This window comes from Bos indicus, chromosome 6, assembly GCF_029378745.1.
Source record: "Bos indicus isolate NIAB-ARS_2022 breed Sahiwal x Tharparkar chromosome 6, NIAB-ARS_B.indTharparkar_mat_pri_1.0, whole genome shotgun sequence".
NCBI classification, from domain to species: Eukaryota; Metazoa; Chordata; class Mammalia; order Artiodactyla; family Bovidae; genus Bos; species Bos indicus.
In genome coordinates, this window is record NC_091765.1 from 59,134,945 (window position 1) to 59,161,009 (window position 26,065).

Sequence of the window (26,065 nt, forward strand, 5' to 3'; positions counted from 1 at the left end):
ACTATACAGGTGAGTATATACTTCCTTGCCATCCAAAACCAAAGTACCAAGGTCATGTAGCCTACCTCTGAATGTATCAGATGATACGATTTTACAGGGTAGCCACCAGCATCCTGAGCATTACAGAGGTACCTACGAGCCTAGGGTAGAAACCAAAGTGCCAATGACGTTTTACAGCACCAGGTATCCATATGAATACCTCCAGCTTTATAATCTCTTTTTTTCCTCCCAAAGGCTGGCTAGAGGCCTTGGCCTTACTTACTAAGTGATACAAGTCATTATCATTAAACCTACCCATAAGGGGCTTAGACATTCACTAATGAACTTAACTGTACCAAAACTTATATAGGAAGATACTCTTCCCAATACACACACCAGTATGCTGCTGCTGCTGCTGCTGAGTCGCTTCAGTCGTGTCCGACTCTGTGCGACCCCAGAGATGGCAGCCCACCAGGCTCCCCTGTCCCTGGGATTCTCCAGGCAAGAACACTGGAGTGGGTTGCCATTTCCTTCTCCAACTCATGAAAGTGAAAAGTGAAAGTGAAGTCGCTCAATCATGCCCGACCTTAGCGACCCCATGGACTGCAGCCCACCAGGCTCCTCCGTCCATGGGATTTTCCAGGCAAGAGTGCTGGAGTGGGGTGCCATTGCCTTCTCCGATACACCAGTATACTCCTTGTTAATAACTTCAAGAGGCCTGATAATGTTGCTGCAAATAAAAGACTGCCAAAACTTAAAAGATGAAGGATAAAGTAGTAGTAGTAATAAACTAGTAGTTTCTTACAGACTACCAAATAGCCAAGATTCAATGGATCTCAGAAAAAGAAAGTATGCTGCAAGGATGATGTGTGGCCTCCAGTGGCTCCAATAAGGATTTGCTGGTTGCTCCAAATCATATTGAACAAGTAAAGGACACACCTGCTGACCTGGGTGCAAGGAGATTACAATTACAGTCTTTTTCCCGGGGAGCACAGAGCAAGTTAACAGACACAACTTGCATATCCAAAAGTGATAGAAGAATATGCGTAAGAAATGTATGCTCACCCCACTGGTGAGGTGAGGCAGTCATCAATCAAGGAAATCTTCACTGAAGCAGAAGTTTCAAGCAGGGCTTTAACAAAAAGAGGGACATGGCTCAGTAGGCAAAGGCTTAAGGAAACATTTTATTCCCATAATGAACTTAATCTACATGGAAGATGTTTTTCACACTGGTAAATACATTTTAAATGTCTCAAGACTTAATCTTGTTATAGAGGTGAGAGAGACAATCAGTTCCCTAAAGGCTGGGAACAGATTCCAGATTTTACATTCCTTTTAACACATACCTCACAGAAGCAGCACGTACCTCTGAGCATTTACTGACAAGATTAAATAATCGCTAGACACCCAAACCCCAGGCTGGTTCCACAGCCTCAAGGCTCCTCAACAAGCGCAGCCGCAGGTACAATCGAATGTCCCAGCAGGGCTGTGAGCCTGTGAGGACGGAACTGGCTCTCCCAAGGACAAAGTCAACAAAAGCCTGCGCGCGTTTTGTCCCAAACCAGAGGAAGAGAAGAGTCTGAGCCAGCCTAGGCCTTGCTGGTTTGAACCTGATGAAACTCTGGAAGGTTAGGAATGTCTGACAATCCTTTTGCAGCCACAATACCCTCTAATAATAACAAAGAGGCCTCTCCATGAAATTCTGTCCACAGCAGAGGTGTGTGTGGTTGACTTTCACAGGGGAACGGTGTTTGGAATTAGAGTTTGACTCTTCAGCTGCAAAAGTTACATGTTTTACACAAGAGGTTAGTAGGAATATAGTTAGCTTTTGTATCCAATCATCTGCAAATTAGTAAGGAAAAATATACCAACATAATATTTTACTGTACAAGATAACAATCTTAAGAATCTGTACATGTAGCCTGTGAAACATTTTTATTCCTAAGTTTATATTTGGCAAGATATTTGACAATGTACAAAGAAAACCCAGTTCTAGGTGGTGATTATTTTGTATTATGATTTATTTACAAAAGTTCACCACATTATAGTAACTATGCTTTTTAAAAAGTCGGGATTGGTCCCATAATGGCCATTAGGATAAACTCGTAAGCCTACAAATGCCGCCTTACTACCTCTGCTCCCAGACATATCGCTGTTAACTAAAAATCTGACTCCAAAGCCCACATGCAGTTTCTAATTCTGATTATACAGTCATCTTGAAGTACAATCTTGTTAGACTGCCAGGGACAGTGGAGGACCTACGCAGTCCTAATAACCTCTATAAGAGGTGTATATCAGCCTACTGGTTACATTCTTCTAGCTGTACCACCGTTTATTTGCAATGAGACCACGAGGCTGTCCCATTACACTAGAACATGGTTCCTCTGGGAAAACAAGGTATTCTCTAAGACCAGCTGAGACTGGTCAGCAGGGTAAGCAAAAAGTAGCTGTCAACAGTGAAAGAGTTTCATTTCTTTGAACTTTTTCCTTTTCCTTTTCTGGACTCCTTATCTTTTTCTGATTTTGAAGGCTTTGAAGATTTTGTCTTTTTCTGTTGGGAGGGAAAGATGCACAAAATAGTTAGCATTTGTGTTTATGGGTTAGTTCATCTCTACAATAAATCAAATCTTTATCTGCAACTTAATAAAGAAGCAAGGTTGCAAACGCCTATATCCTGAACTGCGGCTACCCTTGATGTGCTTACTAACAACAACTGGCTAGGCGTGTGGCCTTTAAACTACTGAAAAGCTATTTAGCCTCTAGAACTAGAATATGTTCCCCAATATGCAGTTTCTTAGACTTCAGGTATAGATATACTTAGGAAAGACAAAACAAGCAAGAGATCATTTACACACACAGTAATGCTTTCGTGAAGAATTGTCTTTTCTTTCAGTTTCAGATTAGAGATCCAAACACACAGTCTGAGTAGGGGAAGGAGTGGTGTGTCTAAACAAGACTAGTGAGAGCCACACTGGAGAGGCCTCTGCCCACCCCTACCATACACAACAGAATCGAGGGGCACAATGACAAACGCGCCCACACCAAGGACAGAAGAAGACACAAACTAGATTTCCTTTGCCTTGGCCCATGGTAAACAGTGGGCCGACACCATAAATGATTTTAACCTTTCCTAGGAAAAAATGAGGATGTTTTGCTCTGAGAAGTTTCTATAGGCAGTTCAATAGCCATAGCAAAAAAACAACAGAAGGGAGGAATAGTTTCATTTAAAATGCTTTTCTTAATTATGCTGTGAAAATGTGTCTGTGCGTAAAGCACACACCAAGAGCGGAAAACAAAACAAAACAAAACAGTCCTTTCTCCAAGAGAGAATATGACCATCAATATGATGGCCTAGTTTCTTACTATCAGGCTCCTACACCCTTATAAGAAGCTGTTTATAAAAATGAAATCTATACTTTCTTTACCCTTGGAACTGTGATGAACAAAAAAACTTTTTCTCAGCTTCCTCTGCTACTTGCTAAACAGGCTCTGAATAATTTCAAAACGCAAGTTACATACAAGGGAACCTATTTTGAGGAAGTATCATGGCTTCTCCTATTGGTATATTAAAATAGTACCTTGATCATAGCATCAGTTTCCAAAGTGTCCTGGTCTTTCTCATCAGACTGAGAGTCATCTTCATTTAACTCTTCATTGTATTCAGAATCCAGAGATGGGCCTGTGCTGTGTCTGTGTGTCTTTACTGCCTGGAGTGAATACGGAGTGAGGTGGACTTCTTTATTGTAAGCTCTTGTGAAGGCTGCTTTCACCTACACAAAAGGAATAGAGGAAGGTTTTTAAAACTTCAAGTGTCAAACAACCCCTTTAAACTCTGTAGGCCTAGAGGCTTTGAGAGACCCTAGGAACCCCTTGAAATTGTTTGTAAAATATGCCTGCAAGTACATGCAAGTCTATCTCTATGCATTTTTCTATGAAGAAGTTCCATATTTTTCATGACATTCTTAATAGAGCCCATGACAAAAAGTAAGAATCCAACATTTTACATCAGGGACTTCCCTGGTGGTCCGATGACTAAGACTCTGAACTCCCAGTGCACGGGGCCAGAGTCAACCCCTGGTCAGGGAACCAGATCCCACATGCCGCAATGAAGACTTGGCACAGCCAAATAAATAAATGTATTTTGTAAAAAACTGTAAATCAACTATCTTTAATAAATTTTTTTTAAAAATAAGAATCAGTATTTGGGAACATTAGGCAGATTTCTAATAATCATTTTAAGCCATCATTTTTTTCTATTCAGTGCTCTCTGCAGTTCTACAAAGTGACAAAGTTGATCAGTAAACCAACAAATCAAAAAAGATTTACAATAAAGTACAGACTAAAGGTGGCCTTTAATTACCACAGAATATATAAATTACATTTCCCACAAAAACAGGTTATTTCAAAATACTACGTAACTTGAAAAGCCTTAACTTCAAGCTTCTAAACCTAACTGCTGAATTAGTGCAAAAATTCTAACAATGGATAAACTCTCTTGTGAGAATTTACCTATAGTCATTCCCATAGTCAAGTCAAAGTTCTAGAGAAGGCAAGTCACAGAGAATATAACTTCCAGAACAGCACCAAATAAAAAGGCACCAGGTGAGGTCTTAGATATCACAAATTCATGTCACTTTAGTTTTTTCATGCTCACTATAAGAAGTCTGTGTGTCTGTTACTCCCCCAGGCTCATCTGCCCATCCTTATAAAGAATACATTTATTAATATATTTGCTCCTCAGATTTCACATCGTGCTTTCCCATTTAGCATAAAGCAAAGATAAAACTATAAATTACAAAGTCAAATTCCAAAGTCTACTCTTAATATTGTACTCAAATAGTGTCTTTGGAAAGTGCAGACCATAAGCAAAAAGCATTTAAGAAAAAAAAAAAAAAACTTTTGAAAGCATCTAAAACATTTCTGAAATACTCCTGTATATGGTAATTATAAAGTGTTGGAAAACCAGTGGAGTACATAGTTTACCTTGGGATCCAGTTTAGAGAACGGACTAGGTCTGCCTCCCCAGCTGCTAATTTCCATAATATTCTCGAAGTCATCTTTCATCAAATAATATGCATCCATAAGAGCAACAACATCCTGTACTCCTTCTATCCCTTGTGAGGCCAAGGGCTGTACAAGTGCATCTCTTATATGTGACAGATAATCCATGTTTACTGTCCTCTTGCTGGAGTAAGTTCTTAAAACAAAAGAGATACAAATGTAGTCACTGGCAAACTACCACCAGCTCTCATTTTGCTAGAATTTAACCCACTTTTAGTAAAGCTCAAAGGAAGGCTTACTAATTAATAGCTGGAGTAGGGAAAGCTTAGCACTTACCCCACTAGGCTGATGGATACATGTTAGTGTATCTACACAAACACAGTGGAAGCATCAGAGAGGCACACCTGGGCAAACTGACACTTCATCTTTTAAAAAGCAACGGGCAGAGAACAGGAAAAGAGCTGAGCTGCAGGCCTTCAGCCTTATTAATGAGAAGAGGTGGGAACGAGCCCTTTCCCGCTTCTGGAGGCCACCTACGTCTCTTGGGTCACAGTCCCTTCTTCCATCTTCAAGTCAGCAGAGGAAGAGCAGCATCTTCAGATCTCTGCCTAACTGCTGCCTTCCCCCACCACTCTTTTTTTTTTTTTGGTAAAAACATTTAACAATTACATTGGGCCTATCCCGATAATCCAGGGTAACTTTACCATCTCAAGATGAGAATAAATTCGTGTTAAGACATTAAGTTTTGGTAATTTGTTACAGCAGCAATAGAAAACTAATACAGGGTGGTAAAACAAAAACCCATACCACAGGTAATGAAGAAGGAAAAGAGTAGGAAGCAGAATTCTATAGGAACAAAAGAAAGGCGTGTCTTGGTTCAGTTTTAGATAAAAGTTAACAGTAGACTAATATTCTCTTCAGGGACCAGAAAGGAAAATGCAATTATTCAAGTAGTTCTTCGTGGTTAAAAATGAATCCCTAAAGTTCTGTCTAGTCAAGGCTATGGTTTATCCAGTGGTCATATATGGATGTGAGAGTTGGACTGTGAAGAAAGCTGAGCTTTGAAGAATTGATGCTTTTGAACTGTGGTGCTGGAGAAGACTCTTGAGAGCCTCTTGGACTGCAAGGAGATCCAACCAGTCCATTCTAAAGGAGATCAGTCCTGGGTGTTCTTTGGAAGGAATGACGCTAAAGCTGAAACTCCAGTACTTTGGCCACCTCATGCGAACAGTTGACTCATTGGAAAACACTCTGATGCTGGGAGGGATTGGGGGCAGGAGGAGAAGGGGACGACAGAGGATGAGATGGCTGGATGGCATCACTGACTTGATGGACATGAGTTTGGGTAAACTCCAGAAGATGGTGATGGAGAGGGAGGCCTGGCGTGCTGCGATTCATGAGGTCGCAAAGAGTCGGACACAACTGAACAACTGAACTGAACTGAAAGTTCACCTAATATTTGTGTGCACATACATTTTCTAAGTTTCTAAACTGTAACAGAATTTTACCAAATAACAAGAATTTCTGAACTTCTTAAACTCCTCTAAGGAGACTGGTTTTCAATTATGTGAGTATCTACATTCTGTGACATGCTAAACTGTATCCCCTACCCCAAATGACCAGGTCAGTTTACTATTAGCATAGGAAGCAAAAAGTAGTTCATCTATTTAAATAGTTCTCTTTCTCCTATTAAGTATTTTGGAGACCAAGACATTATGTATGCCTCCTGGTAATAGACATACTCACAATAACAACAAATAATAGCACTATCTCAGATTTATATAGTTTTAAAACTTAACATTATGGCACATCTACCATCTGGCTTTATTTTCCAAAGTATCCTTTTAAGTAATAAAGCAAGTGTTACACTAATTATAGATAATAAAACTCAGGGCCATGAACTTATCCATGATCATTTATCTAATTAGTAATAAAATCAAAACTAAAACACAAATCTTTGTGACTCATGGTGTCATTATTAGATAAAGGCTAAATATAGTACCCTGATTTTAAAATGTCGAGCATGGAGTAATACCGCTTACCTGAGACTCATATGCAAAGCCAGGTCCTGAACAGTACGATCGTGTTTGCCCATAGATGAGTACTTCCCCAACCAACTTGGGAAGGTAGGAAACTGGGTCATGTACCCCCTCATTAACTCTCCAGGAAGAACACTGGCATAAATGGCCTAAAAAAAAATTAATTGCAGTCCACAAGTTAAATCCAGTACTAAGCTGCTGCTTTAGCAGCTGCTGGCTTCTAAGCCGTCTCTGGAAAGTGAGGCAACACTGTCCCCTGTGCCCTTTCCCTCTGTCTGATTTGCTGATACGGGAAGCTTCAACTTGAGGAAACAACTGATTGCTGTAAATGCCTTGGACCAAAACATATCATGGCCCTCAGAGGTCATCTCACCGACCTAGCCTCCTCAGCCAGCTGGTCTCAACACACACACCAGCTACTTCAGGTCAATGTCACGGAAAAGATTTTAAGAGGGATAACGAGTGTCTTAAAAAATATATATTGACAGACCCAGGTCAATCAAAGCATGGAAAATCTAATAATTAGAGAAATAAGTAAACTGGGACTTGAGGAAAGTTCTTTTTTTTAATAGGCATCCTTGGTTATCTTTTATAGCCACAGTTTCTAACTTTTTTAAGGCTGGAATTATACATAAATTTTCTACCCTGCTTTAACAATTTTCTGTCATTAGTATTCTTTATATTAGATCATCTTTACAATTTTAAAGGCTGCATAAACATACCATCAAGAGGATTTACCATAATTAATCAGGCTCCTATTGCTGACCATAGAGATTTTCTCCCATTTCTTGCTATCAAAATTAATGCTTTAGGGAGTATTTTTGCACATTAAATTCTTGCTGTGTTTAGCATTATTTCTTTAGGATAAATCCTCACAGGTATAATTATTAGGTACAGAGAAAAAGGAACACTTCTAAAACAAAATAAAAAGATATCTTTAAAAGAAGAGTAGACCTTCCAGAAGTCCCTTGCTTGTTACTCAGGTCAATTATTAAATATACAAAACTCAAGAGCAAATAACAGTCTTAAAAATGAAAGTTTGCAGAATTCTGTTTGAGTAAAAGATATCAACCTACATAAAGTAATCAATATAAAACTGCCTCTGTAGCAAGGAAATTAAAGAAAATCAGAATTCATGTATCAGAAAAGTGGCTACGGACCTGCCCCTGCAGAATTTCTTCAAGAATAAGCTACTTAGTAACAATATGGGAAAGCCAACAATGACAAAAAAGAAAAGGATTCTTAAGATAAAAGAAAGCAAATGAAACTAGATTCATATCTTAGTTAGGACCAAAATCTAACTTTCCTATTCCATATGTCCGTTTATAAGAAAACATTGAAAAAGTAAGGCTAGATTAAGAAACAGAATAGTGACCACAGGATACTTTATAAAAGACTGTATTTTTGCCATTAAAAGTTTAAATGTTTATCTGGTATTCAAATAATTATAAGAGCTAAAAGCTATTTTTGTTCTAACTAAAGCAGAGTCTGCACTTTAAGGGGAGCCCTATACTTACCTGTGTGGGCAGAAGACTCCAGTTTTGCTTATTCCGGATTTGACGGTCTACTAGGTCACCATCACATATGCTGTCTGCTGCTCTGCTTAAAAGCATCAAGTGCTTTTTCATGTCACCCCTGCAGGAATACACCAGTCTGGGTTACACCACTGTCCACACTCCACACCCTCCCTCCCAGGGTACCCGGCCTTCGTGGGGCTGCGAGGGTGCCGATCCTAACTCCTCGCTACCTCTGAACACTCACCCTGCAGCCACGGGCTTCACGTGTATGTAGTTCTCCTGGACAAAGAGGGGTGCTATTGAATAATCATGGAAGAAGAGGTCTGATTTGTCCATAAGTGACATATGAGCAGTCTCCTCTCCACTTACAAACACTTTCCGGGCAACATCAAACGGGCCCTGAAAGAGAGAGGGACACAGCTAGTAGAACAGCCGACATCCAAACCACTGACGACACCGAGCGCAGGCTAAGATGTGGGGCAACAGAAACTCCATTTCACCGCTGGCAGGAATGCAAGACGTTACAGGCACTTTGGAAGGCAGACCTTACAAAACTTTATCATCCCATCCAGCACGTGTGCTCCTTGATATTTACCTAAATGAACTGAAAACACAAAATAACCTAAATAACCTGCACATGAATGCTTATAGCAGTTTTATTCAAAACTGCCAAAACCTGGAAGTAATCAAGACATCCTTCAACAGGTGAATGAATGGATAAACTATGGTATATCCAAACACTGTACTGCCATTCAGCACTAAAGAAAAGAGAGTTATAAAGCCATGAGAGGATATGGAGAAGCCTTAAATGGATACTACTAAGTGAAAGGAGCCAATCTGAAAAGGTGACATGCTATATGGTTCCAATCGTATGACATTCCAAAAAACCTGAAACTACAGAAACGGTAAAAAGACTAGTGGTTACCAGGGGTTGGGAGAAGTGAGGGACGAAGAGGCAAAGCAAAGAGGATTTTTAGGGCAGTCAAAGTATTCTGTGCAATACTACAATGGTGGATACAAGCCATTGCTGCTAAGTCGCTTCAGTCATGTCCAACTCTGTGTGACCCCATAGATGGCAGCTCACCAGGCTCCCCCGTCCCTGGGATTCTCCAGGCAAGAACACTGGAGTGGGTTGCCATTTCCTTCTCCAATGCATGAAGTGAAAAGTCAAAGTGAAGTCACTCAGTCATGTCCAACTCTTAGGGACCCCATGGACTGCAGCCCACCAGGCTCCTCCGTCCATGGGATTTTCCAGGCAAGAGTACTGGAGTGGGGTGCCATTGCCTTCTTCAGGATACAAGCCATTACACATTGTCAAATTTCACAGAACATATAAAACCAAGAGCAAACCCTAATGTTAAACTATGGACTTTGGGTGACAATGATGTCAGTGTAGGTTCATCAGTTATAACAAATGTAACACTCCTGTAGGGGATATTGATAGTAGGGGACATTACACAAGTCTGGGGACAGGACATACCTAGGAAATCTCAATTTATGTAGACCTCTAGTCTCAGAGAGGTCAACTATAAACTATTTGAAACAAGATTATTCTGAAGTTTCAAAACCATTCAAAACCTGAAACCCATACACAAGGGACTCTGGAAAAGCTATTAGCAGCTATTAGATCAGATCAGATCAGATCAGTCGCTCAGTCGTGTCCGACTCTTTGCAGCCCCACGAATTGCAGCACGCCAGGCCTCCCTGTCCATTACCAACTCCCGGAGTTCACTCAGACTCACATCCATCGAGTCAGTGATGCCATCCAGCCATCTCATCCTCTGTCATCCCCTTCTCCTCCTGCCCTCAATCCCTCCCAGCATCAGTCTTTCCCAATGAGTCAACTCTTCGCATGAGGTTGCCAAAGTACTGGAGTTTCAGCTTTAGCATCATTCCTTCCAAAGAAATCCCAGGGCTGATCTCCTTCAGAATGGACTGGTTGGATCTCCTTGCAGTCCAAGGGACTCTCAAGAGTCTTCTCCAACACCACAGTTCAAAAGCATCAATTCTTCGGCACTCAGCCTTCTTCACAGTCCAACTCTCACATCCATACATGACCACAGGAAAAACCATAGCCTTGACTAGACGGACCTTTGTTGGCAAAGTAATGTCTCTGCTTTTGAATATGCTATCTAGGTTGGTCATAACTTTCATTCCAAGGAGTAAGCGTCTTTTAATTTCATGGCTGCAGTCACCATCTGCAGTGATTTTGGAGCCCAGAAAAACAAAGTCTGACACTGTTTCCACTGTTTCTCCATCTATTTCCCATGAAGTGGTGGGACCGGATGCCATGATCTTCATTTTCTGAATGTTGAGCTTTAAGCCCACTTTTTCACTCTCCACTTTCACTTTCATCAAGAGGCTTTTGAGTTCCTCTTCACTTTCTGCCATAAGGGCGGTGTCATCTGCATATCTGAGGTTATTGATATTTCTCCCGGCAATCTTGATTCCAGCTCGTGTTTCTTCCAGTCCAGCGTTTCTCATGATGTACTCTGCATATAAGTTAAATAAGCAGGGTGACAATATACAGCCTTGACATACTCCTTTTCCTATTTGGAACCAGTCTGTTGTTCCATGTCCAGTTCTAACTGTTGCTTCCTGACCTGCATACAAATTTCTCAAGAGGCAGATCAGGTGGTCTGGGATTCCCATCTCTTTCAGAATTTTCCATAGTTTATTGTGATCCACACAGTCAAAGGCTTTGGCATAGTCAATAAAGCAGAAATAGATGTTTTTCTGGAACTCTTTTGCTTTTTCTATGATCCAGTGGATGTTGGCAATTTGATCTCTGGTTCCTCTGCCTTTTCTAAAACCAGCTTGAACATCTGGAAGTTCACGGTTCACGTATTGCTGAAGCCTGGCTTGGAGAATTTTGAGCATTACTTTACTAGCGTGTGAGATGAGTGCAATTGTGCGGTAGTTTGAGCATTCTTTGGCATTGCCTTTCTTTGGGATTGGAATGAAAACTGACCTTTTCCAGTCCTGTGGCCACTGCTGAGTTTTCCAAATTTGCTGGCATATTGAGTGCAGCACTTTCATAGCATCATCTTTCAGGATTTGGAATAGCTCAACTGGAATTCCATCACCTCCACTAGCTTTGTTCGTAGTGATGCTTTCTAAGGCCCACTTGACTTCACATTCCAGGATGTCTGGCTCTAGGTCAGTGATCACACCATCATGATTATCTGGGTCGTGAAGATCTTTTTTGTACAGTTCTTCTGTGTATTCTTGCCATCTCTTCTTAATATCTTTTGCTTCTGTTAGGTCCATACCATTTCTGTCCTTTATTGAGCTCATCTTTGCATGAGATGTTCCTTTGGTATCTCTGATTTTCTTGAAGAGATCCCTAGTCTTTCCTATTCTGTTGTTTTCCTCTATTTCTTTGCATTGATCGCTGAAGAAGGCTTTCTTATCTCTTCTTGCTATTCTTTGGAACTCTGCATTCAGATGTTTATATCTTTCCTTTTCGCTTCTCTTCTTTTCACAGCTATTTGTAAGGCCTCCCCAGACAGCCATTTTGCTTTTTTGCATTTCTTTTCTATGGGAATGGTCTTGATCCCTGTCTCCTGTACAATGTCACGAACCTCATTCCGTAGTTCATCAGGCACTCTATCTATCAGATCTAGGCCCTTAAATCTATTTCTCACTTCCACTGTATAATCATAAGGAATTTGATTTAGGTCATACCTGAATGGTCTAGTGGTTTTCCCTACTTTCTTCTATTTAAGTCTGAATTTGGCAATAAGGAGTTCATGGTCTGAGCCACAGTCAGCTCCTGGTCTTGTTTTTGCTGACTGTATAGAGCTTCTCCATCTTTGGCTGCAAAGAATATAATCAATCTGATTTCGGTGTTGACCATCTGGTGATGTCCATGTATAAAGTCTTCTCTTGTGTTGTTGGAAGAGGGTGTTTGTTATGACCAGTGCATTTTCTTGGCAAATTAGTCTATTAGTCTTTGCCTTGCTTCATTCCGTACTCCAAGGCCAAATTTGCCTGTTACTCCAGGTGTTTCCTGACTTCCTACTTTTGCATTCCAGTCCCCTATAATGAAAAGGACATCTTTTTTGGGTGTTAGTTCTAAAAGGTCTTGTAGGTCTTCATAAAACCATTCAACTTCAGCTTCTTCAGCGTTACTGGTTGGGGCATAGACTTGGATTACTGTGATATTGAATGGTTTGCCTTGGAAACGAACAGAGATCATTCTGTCGTTTCTGAGATTGCATCCAAGTACTGCATTTCAGACTCTTGTTGACCATGATGGCCACTCCATTTCTTCTGAGGGATTCCTGCCTGCAGTAGATATAATGGTCATCTGAGTTAAATTCACCCATTCCAGTCCATTTCAGTTCTATATCTATTTACTATAAACATCCATAGGTTGTGTAGATGTCTCTATGAACTGTAATAACTATTTCCATTAGATTAATACTGAGAGGAGAACAAATGCTTTGGCTAAGAAAGTAGGAAATGGAAATTCATTTTACCAGTTTGATGTCCTTTTTGGCTCTATGAGAATCAGCCTTGGCCTGGTCATAGGTTAGTGCCTTATTCCGTGCACACCACATATTCAGATTGTGTAAAACCTAAAAGAATCACAAGCAAGATACTATCAAGATAGGAAAACACTGCCACTCCCTGTCCCCAAAACACTAAAGGCATCAGTTGAAAAGAATTGTCAACTGCTATATAACATATATTTAATTTACCTGTCTGATATCTTGATTAGCTCCCAAAATTATTTCATTCATAGCTGGAGGGGGGATCTTTAGACCCTCTTTAAATGCAATAGACATCATAGCACCCTGAAATTGACAAGGGAGAATGAACCTTCAATGATTTTTTTTAATTCACATAATCAGATATTTAAAAATATTTATCAGGTACTTTAAAAATTGACCCAAAAATATACATGACAGTGTGATGGAGAAAAAAATCCAATTATCATACCTTAATCTGTTCAACCCGAGGTCTTTGAAAACGAAGATCAAAACAATAATGAACCAAAGAGCGAATCTTGGGATGATTTCTATCATTGCACATACAAATAATGGGAATTTTTGTATGTTTTATCAGGCCAATTAATTCCTGAAAAGCAAATTTGCAAAATAAATATAATTTGTTAAAAAAAAGATCACAAAATGTATTTATTTTAGGTTTTAAAACCTCCTCAGCAACATACCTTAATTGCCATAATTATAATTTTTCAAATTTTTTTTAAAACCTAAAAATTAACAGCACCACTACAGAAATACAGTCCTTTCATTACCTGAATTCCTCCCCTGTCCTCATTGCCAGCCATGCCATCTACTTCATCCATGATGAGAGCATGCCTCGTGCCTACTGAATGGACTGTTCCACCTGACCCATGGTGAGAAGCAATGGGATGGGACAAAAAAAATTTGTTGTTCAAACACTGCTGCTTAAAAAAATACTATATACACATATATATAAATAACATAGGTACATGATACAAAATTCAAAAGGCACAAGAGTAAGCAGTGAAATTCTCTCCCACCTCTGTCCGCTAGGGTATGCAGTTTCTCTGTCTAGAGGCAATGATGTAAACTCACTCAGGGACGTACCCCTTAAAAGATATCCTACACGTTAAAAACGTGTACATAAAAATATACACCTTCAGGACTTCCCTGATGGTCCAGTGGTTAAGACTCAGCACTTCCACTGCAGAAGGCATGGGTCTGATCCCTGGTCAGGGAACTATAATCTCACATGTCACATGGCATGGCCAAAAAAATAAAATGGAATTTCTATTTTTAAAATACACACACACACACCTTGGTATTCTGTTCCTTATCTGTAGATACAGAACACCTCATTTTTTAAAGGCTGTAATATTCCATTTTACACATATATCAAAAATCAATCACTTTTCATTGATATAATATGAAGATCCTTCAATCTTTTGCTATTATGAATTATATGAAATGAAGATCCCTACATATATGTGTCATTTTGCATATATAGAAGTATAACAGTTGCTAAATTCCAGGAATCAGAATTTCTGGGTTAAGGGTATGTATAATTTATTAAATAACTTCATGTAATGCTGTTAGATTGCTCTCCAGAGTTGTACCAATTTTCATTCCCAATAATCATGCATATGTGTGACATTTCCTGAGCAAATTCTTTTTAACAATCATCTCTACCATTCATTCAGTGACCATGCAAAATACCATAGATTCTAAATATGCAGTACGGTCTGTAATTTGAGCATCCTATTTCCCCATAAACTCTGGCCACACCAGACCACTAGCTACAACCTGAAGCAGTGGCACTTTTATACTGTGTCTCGTCTCCTCCTCTACTGCCTTTGCCTGAAATCATCTCTTCCACCCCCAAACTATTCTCCTCCTCATTCTTCAAGGCCCTTTGAACAAACGTCACCCTTTCATGGTAGCTTTCCCTGGTGTCCCAGATAGAACCATTCCTTCACCTACAGGCCTCTATTTCCTCACTCATCATACTTCGTTAGTTGTTTATTAACTTTCTTCACAGGATTCACTCTTGAATCCTCTAAAATCTGCGTAATTATGTCCATGTATGTATTTTTATCACAGTCTCAGAAACCACTAAGACCTAAAAAAAAAAAAAGGTAACTAGTGCCTATCAGGGTTATGTCATTCTCTCAATAACCCCAGGATTTAATAGGGTGCTTGGCACACAGTAATGTTCAATCATAGTAATGTTACTGAACGTTGAAATGAACCCATTTTTCTTACATAACTTCCCCCCAACCCCTCTGCCAAAAAAAAAAAAGAAACCTACATACTTGAATAAAAGCCTTTGATGCTGGTATTATTCAGCGACTCAGCAACAATCTCCTTCAAACTGTTCTTACTCCGAGTGTCACTTGCATTCAGTTCCACATAGCTATATCCCAATTCCTAATCAAAACGTTGGAAAACATTACTATCACAATGCAAATTATTAGCTCTCCGCACAGAAACAAAGCAATTAAGAAAGAGGCTAGAAAAGTCACATAAGTAACCATGCTGCTAAGTCACTTCAGTCGTGTCCAACTCTGTGCGACCCCATAGACGGCAGCCCACCAGGCTCCCCCATCCCTGGGATTCTCCAGGCAAGAACACTGGAGTGGGTTGCCATTTCCTTCTCCAATGCATGAAAGGGAAAAGTGAAAGTGAAGTCACTCAGTTGTGTCCAACTCTTGGCGACCCCATGGACTGCAGCCTACCAGGCCCCTCCATCTATGGGATTTTCCAGGCAAGAGTACTGGAGTGGGTTGCCATTAATACAGTGGACACTAATAAATAATGATATTAACTATAATATGAATCACAATAAGATGTTTTTTTTTTTAATATCATATACATATATAACACAACACATAAATACACACACAAATGTGGTCTTAAAACCTCAACTGCTACATATATCTGGAAGAGCATATCTGAAAAAGCAATTTTATTAGTTCGCTTCTTAAAGTTCACTTCTTAAAGTCCCCAAAAGAATTAAATATAACTACCCCAAAATTTCAATACCAGATATAGAATTAAGATATCAAAAAGTACATTAAGATAACAAAAAGTAATCACTGACTCTTCAAGATAAACTATAAATTGTTCTGTGTCAAATTATCCCAATATATAATCTCCCTCTCAAACTGAAAAATCAACTAACTTGGGCTTATTTCCCAAAAGGGATCATTATGTTAAGGCATTATGCAAAACCATTAATTCCACAAAAAAGTAATGATAATAATAAAGGGGAAAAAAGGCATCATTTTCACAATTGTAAAGACTAGGGAAAACATTTTTTGTTTTTGTTTTTAAATGTTAAATAATAGAGTAGAAAATATATAGTTATTATAAGAGCTAAAAATTTATGGTCTGGTCTATAATAAAACATACTAAACAAAAACATCAACCTATGGGACAAAGGGTTGGGAAATCCAGTAATAAATTTAAAGTGAGTTTAAAATCTCTCATTTAATTTTTCTGATACTACTTCATGTATTGTTTCACACCATTCTGATACATCTGGACTCCCCTGGTGACTCAGCGGTAAAGAATCTGCCTGCAACGCAGGAGCCATAGGAGACTTGGGTTCAATCCCTGGGTCAGGAAGATCTCCTGGAGAAGGAAATGGCAACCCACTCCGGTATTCTTGCCTGGAGAATCCCATGGACAGAGGAGCCTGGCGGGCTACAGTCTGTGGGGTCACAAGGAGTCGGACATGACTGAAGTGGCTTAGCACGCATTCTGATACGAGTCCTGGTTTGCTCCAGTGCCTCATGCTCTCACTGTCCAGAGATGTGGCAACCGTAGAGACAACAAGAGGAAAGGCAGGACCCTACAGTGGTTAGAGTCAGACTGCCTGGGGTCACACTGTGCCACCACCCTCCTCTACAAATCTGTTTCATTTGTCACATGACGACGGCAGGAGTACATATATTCGGTACACAGAATTTTTCCTACAGGGGCATATAAGATATCTGTAACAGTCTGTAAGACATATTATCTGTAAGATTATGCACCCAAGGGCTTATTTGCACACGGCCTGGCACACAAGTAAATATCACCTATTATTATAATTACCAATATTTTTAAAAGGGTGAAAATGACAAATAGGCCCAGAACCAAAGCAAACTGCAGAGGTTAGATTTTAGAAAAGTAATGACAGAATACCCACCTGACAAACCAGAGAAGCTGTGGTTGTTTTGCCAACACCAGGAGGACCTGAGAGCAATGCCGCTTTAAAACTGGAGCCATCATCTTTGCCAGCAAATTTACCAAATTTTGCCGCTAGGGAAAAAGAAATTCCAGAATGTTAACCTCTACGACCTAACAGAAATGCAGGAATGACAGGAATAACTGTGCATTAAGTTAGCATCAAGAGCAGTCCTCCAGTTTCACTGAAAATCTGCAAATTTTTTTTTTTTTTTTTGCAAAGTTTAAGCAATAGTTTCCGGAGCATTTAGTGAAATTCTACTCCCTACCTCATCTTCACTCAAATAAAAAAACTTTGAAACAATAATTTTATGAGCCTCCTTTCCTACAAAAACATAGGTCATTGAGCAGACTACCTGGGTTTTGGGAGAACTGCAGGTGACTTAACCCTGTCTGTTTCCTCCTTTGTAAATGAGGGAAACAACAGCGATGTGCCTGGAGGGGAAGCGGTGAGGATGGACAAGCTGAGCACAGAGCCTGGCATGTGTTAATAAATATTAACAAGAATGGCCACAAAAAAAAAGTTGAAGATGTTGCATCTGCTCAACTGTCCTGCCCAGCTCAACTCCTCCCCTTATCATGGGGGCCTGGAACATAATAGGTGCTCAACACGTACACAAGGACTGAGAGAGAGAGACGGTTAAGCCTACCTCAGGCATGGGGAAAGGGACTACAGCTCGCCTGAAGCCTTAAAACCTCTTCTTTAGGCACATAAAGCACTTTTTATTTGGTTTTGAAAGAGAAAAGGGGTCAGTTTAAGTTTAACCCTGTATCCTCAAAATTATATTATTTAAATATTATAAATAAAATAAAGTGGCACTGTTAACCAATGTCTAGTGACGACCTCGCTGCAAATAACCCAGCCATCACTCTGGAAATTCACTACGATGCTCACTAAATTTCTCCTTTTTATTTCTCACACAATATCCCCCAGGGTTGTGGCTGGAATTCAAGACTTAACCAGCATTTGTGACTGGAAACTTCAGTTCCAATAATAAATATATATGACGTTCATTTTCCATGCCTAGCAAAAGCAAACATGCTGCTGGGGTTCTCAGGCTGCCTACTCTGCATGCCTCAGCTTTTTACGTGCACCTTTCCCCGAGTCCCTCTGGCCCTCTCGGGGGTCTTGCTCTCACATGTCGCAGACCTTGGGACATGTCCCACCTGACACTCCCCTCCCTTCACCAAGCTAACTCCTTTGAGTTTCCAAGTCTTAGCTTAGCTATCCCTTCCTCTAGGGATGGGAATCCCTGTCCACACTCTTCCAACCCCTGAGTGCCCTACACTTAACCCTCTAACAGTACTTAGTACAGTACATTTTAAATGCCGGTTTATCTACGTCTCCCTCACTGACTGGAAGATCCTTAACAGGGACTGTGCTGTGTTCACAACAGCACTTTTGGGGTCTAGTATGACACCAAGGCTCAGAGCAGGCTCTTAATAAATGCTTGCTGAGAATCAATAACCAACTATTACACTTCCTAACATATGTGTTCCTGAGCAATGACATGGTGACAGACACACACAAGAATGAATGAAGCTGTAAAATCACCGTGTTTCTTATCTTCGGATGGACTCTTGTGCCAGTTTTGGAGCCAGCGCAGGAGTTTGTTGGCGCAGCTCTGGTCACCTTGCTGTCCAATTATGGTCTTGAGCGAGGTTGGCTTATACTTATCCACCCAGAGCAAACTTTCCACTTTGCTTTCTCTGCTGTCATCAGCCAAATTCCTAGCCCGGCTGTCACCATTTGTCTCCTCAGCCGCCTGCTCCTTGAAGTCCAGGCCTCTCTGAGACACACTTGCTTCCTTTTTTAGTGACTTTATAGAGCTTTCCCTTTTGGGAGTCAGTTTGCACTTTTTAGATTCTGATTCCTTCTTAGTTGGACTACTTTTTCTTTTTCCTTGATCATTTTTTTGGGGTGTTCTTTCCAATTTGGATTTTTCTTTCTTCATCTTAAAAATTGGAGGAAAAAAGAAACCTGATGAGATATACAGAATTTCTATCCTGCTAAATGTACTCTAGAAGGCAAACTGAGGTCCCCAGGTGAGCTACTCAACCTGGGTCTGTCTTCTCACAATGGACTCTGCTATTTGTGGAAATCTCTATGTTCCAAACTTAAAAAAAAAAAAAAAAATGAACAACACATCAAAAGCATCCACATGCAATTTTAAAAATGAGAGTTAAAAAAAATGAAAATAGCTTTTTGAAAGCAATTAAGTGTTATAAAATTAGTTTTAAAAAAGGATTAAGAATTTTTGCTTTGTGACTAGTTGATATTTTATTCCTCCACAAAAACATTTACATAAATGTTCATAACAGCATTATTATATTTTATATATACAAATATTATAGCCAAAAAGTGGAAACCACCACTTTTGGCCATCAGAGGATGAACAAATAAAACGTGGTATATCCACACAATGAAATACTAATCACCAACAAAATGGAGAGCACCACCAATCATGCTTCAATACAGCTGAACTTTGAAAACAAGGTGCTAAGTGAAAAAAGATAAGACGGCCACATGTTACGTGTTTCGCTTTATACAAAATGTTCAGAGTACAGCAGTGGTTGCCAAGGGGTGGGTATGAAGAGTAACTGATAATGGATCAGAGTTTTTGTGGGAGGTGATGCAACTGTTCTGGAATAGACAGTAGTGACAGTTGCACAATCCTGTGAATATACTAAAAACCACTAACATACATTTTAAAACAGGTGAGTTTTATGATCTATGAAAACTAAAATTAGTGGGAAATCTGACAAAAAGCAAGGTATTAGCATTGTATTAAAGTATCTCCCCAAGATACTTATCAATACAAAAGGAAAAACTGTCACTTCACTAGTGGAAAAACCAGGCAGAAATCATATGAACTAAGTAACAAAGGCTAACACCACCAATAATAAGACATATCAACATCAGGCACAGCTGATATGATGCCCTGAAGGGGACACAGTACCACTTACATGGTCGTCTTGCCCAAAATGTATAACCTCAATCTCACCACGAGAAAAGATCAACAGCCCAAATTGAGAGACAGTCTACAAAAGAAATGACTAGCACTCATCAAATCAAGGTCATAAAAAGACAGAGGAAAGACTTGCAGAACTCTCATAGATCAGAGGAGACTAAGAAGACACAACTCAACGCAGTGTGAGATCCTAAGGACGACAGGGCTAAATGTGAAGTTAACACGTTTAGCATCAATGTTAATCTCCTGGTTTTGAGAACTGCATTATGTTATGTAAGTTGTGAACATTAGGGGACATGGATGATGGGACAATCCAAATCATTCCCCAAGACTTTTCTAATTGGAATAAATTGGAAGACCACTTCACCACTTGGGTGACAGAGCTGGGGACATCAAACTTGGACTGCTGGCAGCCCTGTGTCCCACACATGGACACGTATATAGTGGAAATGAATGCAGCTAACACTAGGAGAAGTAGAGAGACAGAAACCGAAAGAGTACTGAAAGCACTGCAGTCTGTAGACCCAGCAGTCCCCACATCAGATTGCTCAGAGTTTACTTATGTGAGTCAAAACGGTTCCCTTTTTCGCTAAAGGTAACATGGGCTTGGTTTCTATCACAACTGAAAAAGTCCCGATACAGTTCTAAAAGCAAATGATTTTATCATGCTGATATGTATGATATAGCCTTCAAAGAATTCTTAATCAAGAAGCTCTGCACAGTTTTACTGTAAGAATAAGGAAAATATGGACAGTTTAACCAGTAATTAATAGACATGGGTAGTACAATGTATGGTCCCCTCTTCCTCCTCATACTCCCTTGAGAAAGTTAAAGAAATACATCAATGACAACAGCCAACAGCTGAGTCCACCTACTCAAAAGGAAATAAGGGAAGTTCATTTGCATCAGGAAGAAAAGCTAATTTTTTAGCCCACAGGCCTGTATTCACCCAAGAAATGTCTCTATGAAACAGGAAAGGTCTATACACCAACAGAAATAAGTCAAGTTCATTTTATACAAACCTCAGCTTCAGCGGCTATTTCATACTTGGACTTCTTGCCTGGCATAGTTCGAATCAGATTCAACAGGCCATCTTCATCAATAATATTTGTTCCCAAGGCTGCTGCCTATTAATTTAAAATGCAAATCATTGAAACCGTTACTTTCTATAAAAAAGAAATATGATTCTCAGGCTTGTCAGAAGGTGAAAAACCACATTTGTAAACTAGGTAACACTGGAATATTTTTTAAAACAGTATGCATGAAAAAGCATCGCTAAAAAGAAAATAACAGAACCTCCTCTAAGAATGGTGGGTTGGCACCCGGGGTATCACACTGCCCCTTTTGTGGACTGCTTTCCCTTTCTCTCTACGCTAAGAAGGTCAAAGCCTCTAAGGCCTAAGTCCAGCTCTTCACACCCTCTGCCAGGCTCGACTGGCTAGCAGACTTCCTCCACCGTCTCCCCTGCTAACAGAACTGCAGTGTGCTTATCTCCAAGGGATGACTTATGACTGGTCTAAGAATCAGAAGAATCTTCATCCTCCCCAAACTCTATCACTCTGAATGGCCACAGGACAGCTCTGGCCAATGAGACTTAAGTGGAATTCTATAAGAGGTATTTCCGGGCAAACTCTTATGGTCAGTTACACCTAGTGTAACATCTTGCCACTGCCCCCTACTTCCTGCCTTGAATGTGAACTTGAGAGCAGCAGCCAGCTTGCCACACAAGGCAACATGCATGAAGACAGAAGTGAAGGACAGAGCTAAGTCCAGCTACATCTCTGAGGGGCTGAACCATCCCCAGCAACTGCCCACCTCTGGAATCCTCATAAGGTAAGGAAATAAGCAGCTATTTGTCAAAACCACAGTTAGTCAGGTATTCTACTATTTGGAACTAAGTATAAAGGAGAGTTTCCACTTAAAAAACTCAAGATGGAGTCCACAGCAGCATATATAGGAATACTTAGGACTAGAAAAAGAGGAAAACTGCTTTTGCTTCTAGAGGAAAACTGCATTTGCTTCTATCTTCAAAAAAAATATTCTGGCTAGAATACTACACTAAGAAAGCCAAGTAAACAGGAACTGTGCCTTCAGCTGGGAAACCAAAATCCCGGGTCAAAGACATACAACACTTCTGTGGAGAAGAAATAACGTAGAGAAGAAATTACTTTCCCATCTTTCCTCCTCTTGCCCTCTGTGTACAGGACACTACTACGCATGGGCGCGTCATGAGCCTGCCAAGGCGAGCAGGCTACTTCCTGCTGAGAACACGGCACTACCCACCTTGTCACTCTTGGACTGGCCACTGTCACGACCCATGACCAGGTAGTTGGTTTTCTTGCTGACATTTCCTGTCACTTTTCCCCCATAACGCTCAATTAGAGACTTGGCCTCATCTCGTTCAATGGACTCCAGCACTCCTGTGATTACAAACGTAAGGCCTTCCAAGCAATTTTCAGCTCCCTAAAAACCAAAATGTTCAAGCAGAGAGGAAATTACATGGTAGCTTTCCAAAGAAATATTTGGCATCAAAACTGCAGGAAGTTGATTTTTCTCATTTGACATCATAAATAATCTCAGCATGAAAAAATCTGCAGGAAATTTACAGTCAATACGCAGAAACTGAAATTAAATCCTGAGAAATTCTTATGTAGGTTAACATTTAACAAGCTTATAAAACCAGCAACAAAAAAAATGTATGTTCAGTATGGTTAGGAAACCTTATTAAAATTATCCATTCATACTATCCTCACTGTTTAAAAAATATTTAAACTACTAGTTAACTTGTGTAACTTTAAGTAAGCAACCAGATGTAATGCACCTACAGAATATCTTGCTTCTGCTAAAAAAAGTTTCAATTCTGAAAAAAACTACACAGGTTTGAGCTCTTACCGTATCACACCATCTCTTGATTGAAAAGTTAATTTGGTAAGACAAAAGACACTCGGCAAAAGAAGGCTAGATGGAAAGACATTTAATCTTAATTGGAACTGTGTACGGGTATAGATTTTTTTTTACTTTCACAATGGTTCAATATGGTATAACCCCAAGCAAAAGGAAAAATATATGTCATTCCAAGTTACTTATTACTTTTGAAAAGAGGATTGAGATCAACATAGACTTAAAACATGCTTGCAAAGAAGCAGCTAAGCAAAATTCAAAGACTGCCCCAATACAAGCTCAATCCTTCACCATCCAGGTGAAGAACTGTTGCTGGGAGGGTAGGGGGAGTGTAGTAAGTCTGTTTGGAGAGAAAAGGTTTGACTAACAACATCTCAAGGTCCCTATGACTCTAGGATTGAAACGACCTTGTGGATCTCCCTACCACGCTCTTTCATTCTCGAACTCTTGCAGGACCAGCAAACCACCCAATATTCTCAACCTCTTCTCCAATATTCCATCCATGGCCTTGCTTTCACTGAAACCTCGCCACCCCCTAAGAACACCACTTTGGCTCAAGTCCTCTCAAGCAGAAGCTTTTTTATCTTTCATACAGGAGGCAAGCCTGGTATCTTTCTCCAGCCTCCTACACAGCCCACTAGCCCCTTCTGGCTCATCCTCTGCCCCTCTTTATTATGGGAACTACACCTCCATCTGTGTTCTGAATCCCCTGCCCTTCTATATTCTCAGAAACCTCATAGTACCTTTGATTATCCTTCTCTTTCTGGGATATCTTCAATCTCTCCCTTTCTGATAGATCAATTCCATGATCAAAAAAAACATGCTTTAAGTATCTGACTCAATGGTAAAGAACCTGCCTGCCAATTACAGAGATGACAGTTCAATCCCTGGTCTGGGTAGATCCCCTGGAGTAGGGAACAGCAACTGGCTCCAGTGTTCCTGCCTGGGCAATCCCATGGACAGAGGAGCCTGATAGGCTACAGCCCACGGGGTCGCAAAAGAATCAGATGTGACTGAGCAACTGAACAGCAACAAACCTTAAAGACGCTCACATTTTCCCCCTAAAGCCACCTCCCATTATAGCTAGAAGTCCTCTCTCTCCTCTCCCCTTCACAACCAACATCATCTACTTATGCTGCCTCCATTTCATCTCCTCCCACTCACTCTTCAACCCACTTCCACCAGGTTCTGCCTCCATCATTCTATCAAAACTTTTGCTAAGATCACTACGGATCATTCACATTACTGAACGCAATGGACAATTTTCAGTCTCCTCAATGTTTTTTTAAAACTCTCTCCTCCCTTTGCTACTGTGATACCACCTTTACCAGGTTTCTCTCCTCTATCTGGGGCTGCTGCTCCTCCGTCTGTTTCTGTGTTTCACCCTCCTCCACTTCATGAGGAAGCTAGGTCCAAGGTCTCTTCTCATTCTGTCCTTGTTTGCCAGGTGACATCAAGTCCTTCAAACATTTTCTACATGCCCATAATGCCCAATCTTTTGCATCCCATCGTGACTTCTGTTCTGAGCTCCAGTCCTCCTGTCCACTGAATATTCCCACCTGGCTACCTTGCATACATCTAAAGCACAGCATGGTCACAATGAACGCATTATCATCTCCCCAAATCTGCTCTGCCTCCAGCGGCATGAGCATCCACCCACAGATGCTCATGCCAGTAATGAGGAAATCACCCCATGCTCATTCTTTCTCGGTTCCCACTCCCAATTACCACCACGTCCTATAGATTTTCCTTTTTCATTGAAGCTACTTCACTTCTCAGCCTGGTCACTGCTACTCCTCTAGACAAGTCTCTATCATTTCTCACCATCCCTCCTAATTGATCTGCCTGCATTTATTCCCCCCTCCCTCCACTGCACTCTATATTTAGCAGCCAAGAGTGCTCAGCCTGAAATGCAAACCTGGTCATACTGTTCCCCCACCCACAACTCCACTTAAGGACCAGATTCCCTAAAAGAATCTCTGCTTTTTCCCTTATGGCACATATCACAATTATAATAATTAAGTACCATGAAGGCAAAAAGCATTAGTCTTGTGACTGCCGTATCCTATATCCTCATTTGTAAAGATGGTGACTAATGTTTTCCTGTTCTTTTTTATTTATTTACTTTTGGCTGTGCTGGGTCTGTTGCTGTGTGGGCTTTTTCTTGTGGTGAGCGGGGGCTACTTTCTACTTGCAGTGTGAGGGCTTCTCACTGCAGTGACTTCTGTTGCAGAGTACTGGCTCTAGGGCACGCAGGCTTTAGCAGCTACAGCACATGGGCTCAGCAGTTGAGGGTTCAGGCTCTAGAGCACAGGCTCAGTAGCTGCAGCGCACGGGCTTAGCTATTCCACGGCACGTGGGATCTTCCTGGACCAGGGGTTGAACCCATGTCTCCTGCTTTGGCAGGCAGATTCTTTACCACTGAGCCACCAGGGAAGCCCTGCTCATTTTTAATTATTAATTCTCTGCTACTGTAGACATAGTGAATACATACATGGACCCATAGACCAGAGGCCTTGAAACACCCTCTCAGTGTTCTTACCTTTGGTATTTCTTTGGAGCCCAGAGCTTTGGGACCTTCTCGATTTAAGTAGCTTCGGTAAGCTTGATAATTAGTGCGTCTCTTTTCAGCCTCATCAGGACTTACAGACTTTGGGGAGACGGAAAGAAAAATGAATAAAGTCATGCAAAATTCTTACAAAATTAAAAATACATATCAAAAAATAAATAAAAATACTTATCAATAAATAAACAGTAAGTCACTTCGGTGCTTGATCCTGATACTAACATTTTCAACCACATAGGTACGTCCCAATCTACACATGCCAGGCTTACACACAGCCCTGTCATAAGGCCTTCTTAAACCCTGCAACTCTCTCTAAAGGCACAAACCTCAGGGTAGACTGAGCATACAAGCCAAGCTGCTAGCCCCAAGCCACAAAACAAAAAGA

At 40.5% G+C, this 26,065-nt stretch overlaps 1 protein-coding gene across 3 annotated transcripts in view; it reads right to left on the reverse strand.

The window, feature by feature from the left end:
* Window positions 1-1,142: 1,142 nt before the first annotated feature.
* RFC1 (replication factor C subunit 1) overlaps window positions 1,143-26,065 on the reverse strand; it is a 77,255-nt gene continuing 52,332 nt past the window's right edge. For all 3 annotated transcript variants that reach the window (XM_070791312.1, XM_070791313.1, XM_070791314.1), the window contains 16 exons: window positions 25,657-25,764; window positions 22,497-22,676; window positions 21,236-21,340; window positions 18,797-19,196; window positions 17,204-17,316; window positions 15,324-15,438; window positions 13,803-13,894; window positions 13,484-13,621; window positions 13,243-13,338; window positions 13,021-13,119; window positions 8,781-8,935; window positions 8,537-8,654; window positions 7,023-7,168; window positions 4,963-5,176; window positions 3,558-3,749; window positions 1,143-2,530 (listed from right to left, as the gene is read on the reverse strand). In XM_070791312.1, the coding sequence (XP_070647413.1) occupies window positions 2,447-2,530; window positions 3,558-3,749; window positions 4,963-5,176; window positions 7,023-7,168; window positions 8,537-8,654; window positions 8,781-8,935; window positions 13,021-13,119; window positions 13,243-13,338; window positions 13,484-13,621; window positions 13,803-13,894; window positions 15,324-15,438; window positions 17,204-17,316; window positions 18,797-19,196; window positions 21,236-21,340; window positions 22,497-22,676; window positions 25,657-25,764 (2,355 nt within the window). In that variant the 3' untranslated portion in view covers window positions 1,143-2,446. The remainder of the gene's footprint in view (window positions 2,531-3,557; window positions 3,750-4,962; window positions 5,177-7,022; window positions 7,169-8,536; window positions 8,655-8,780; window positions 8,936-13,020; window positions 13,120-13,242; window positions 13,339-13,483; window positions 13,622-13,802; window positions 13,895-15,323; window positions 15,439-17,203; window positions 17,317-18,796; window positions 19,197-21,235; window positions 21,341-22,496; window positions 22,677-25,656; window positions 25,765-26,065) is intronic.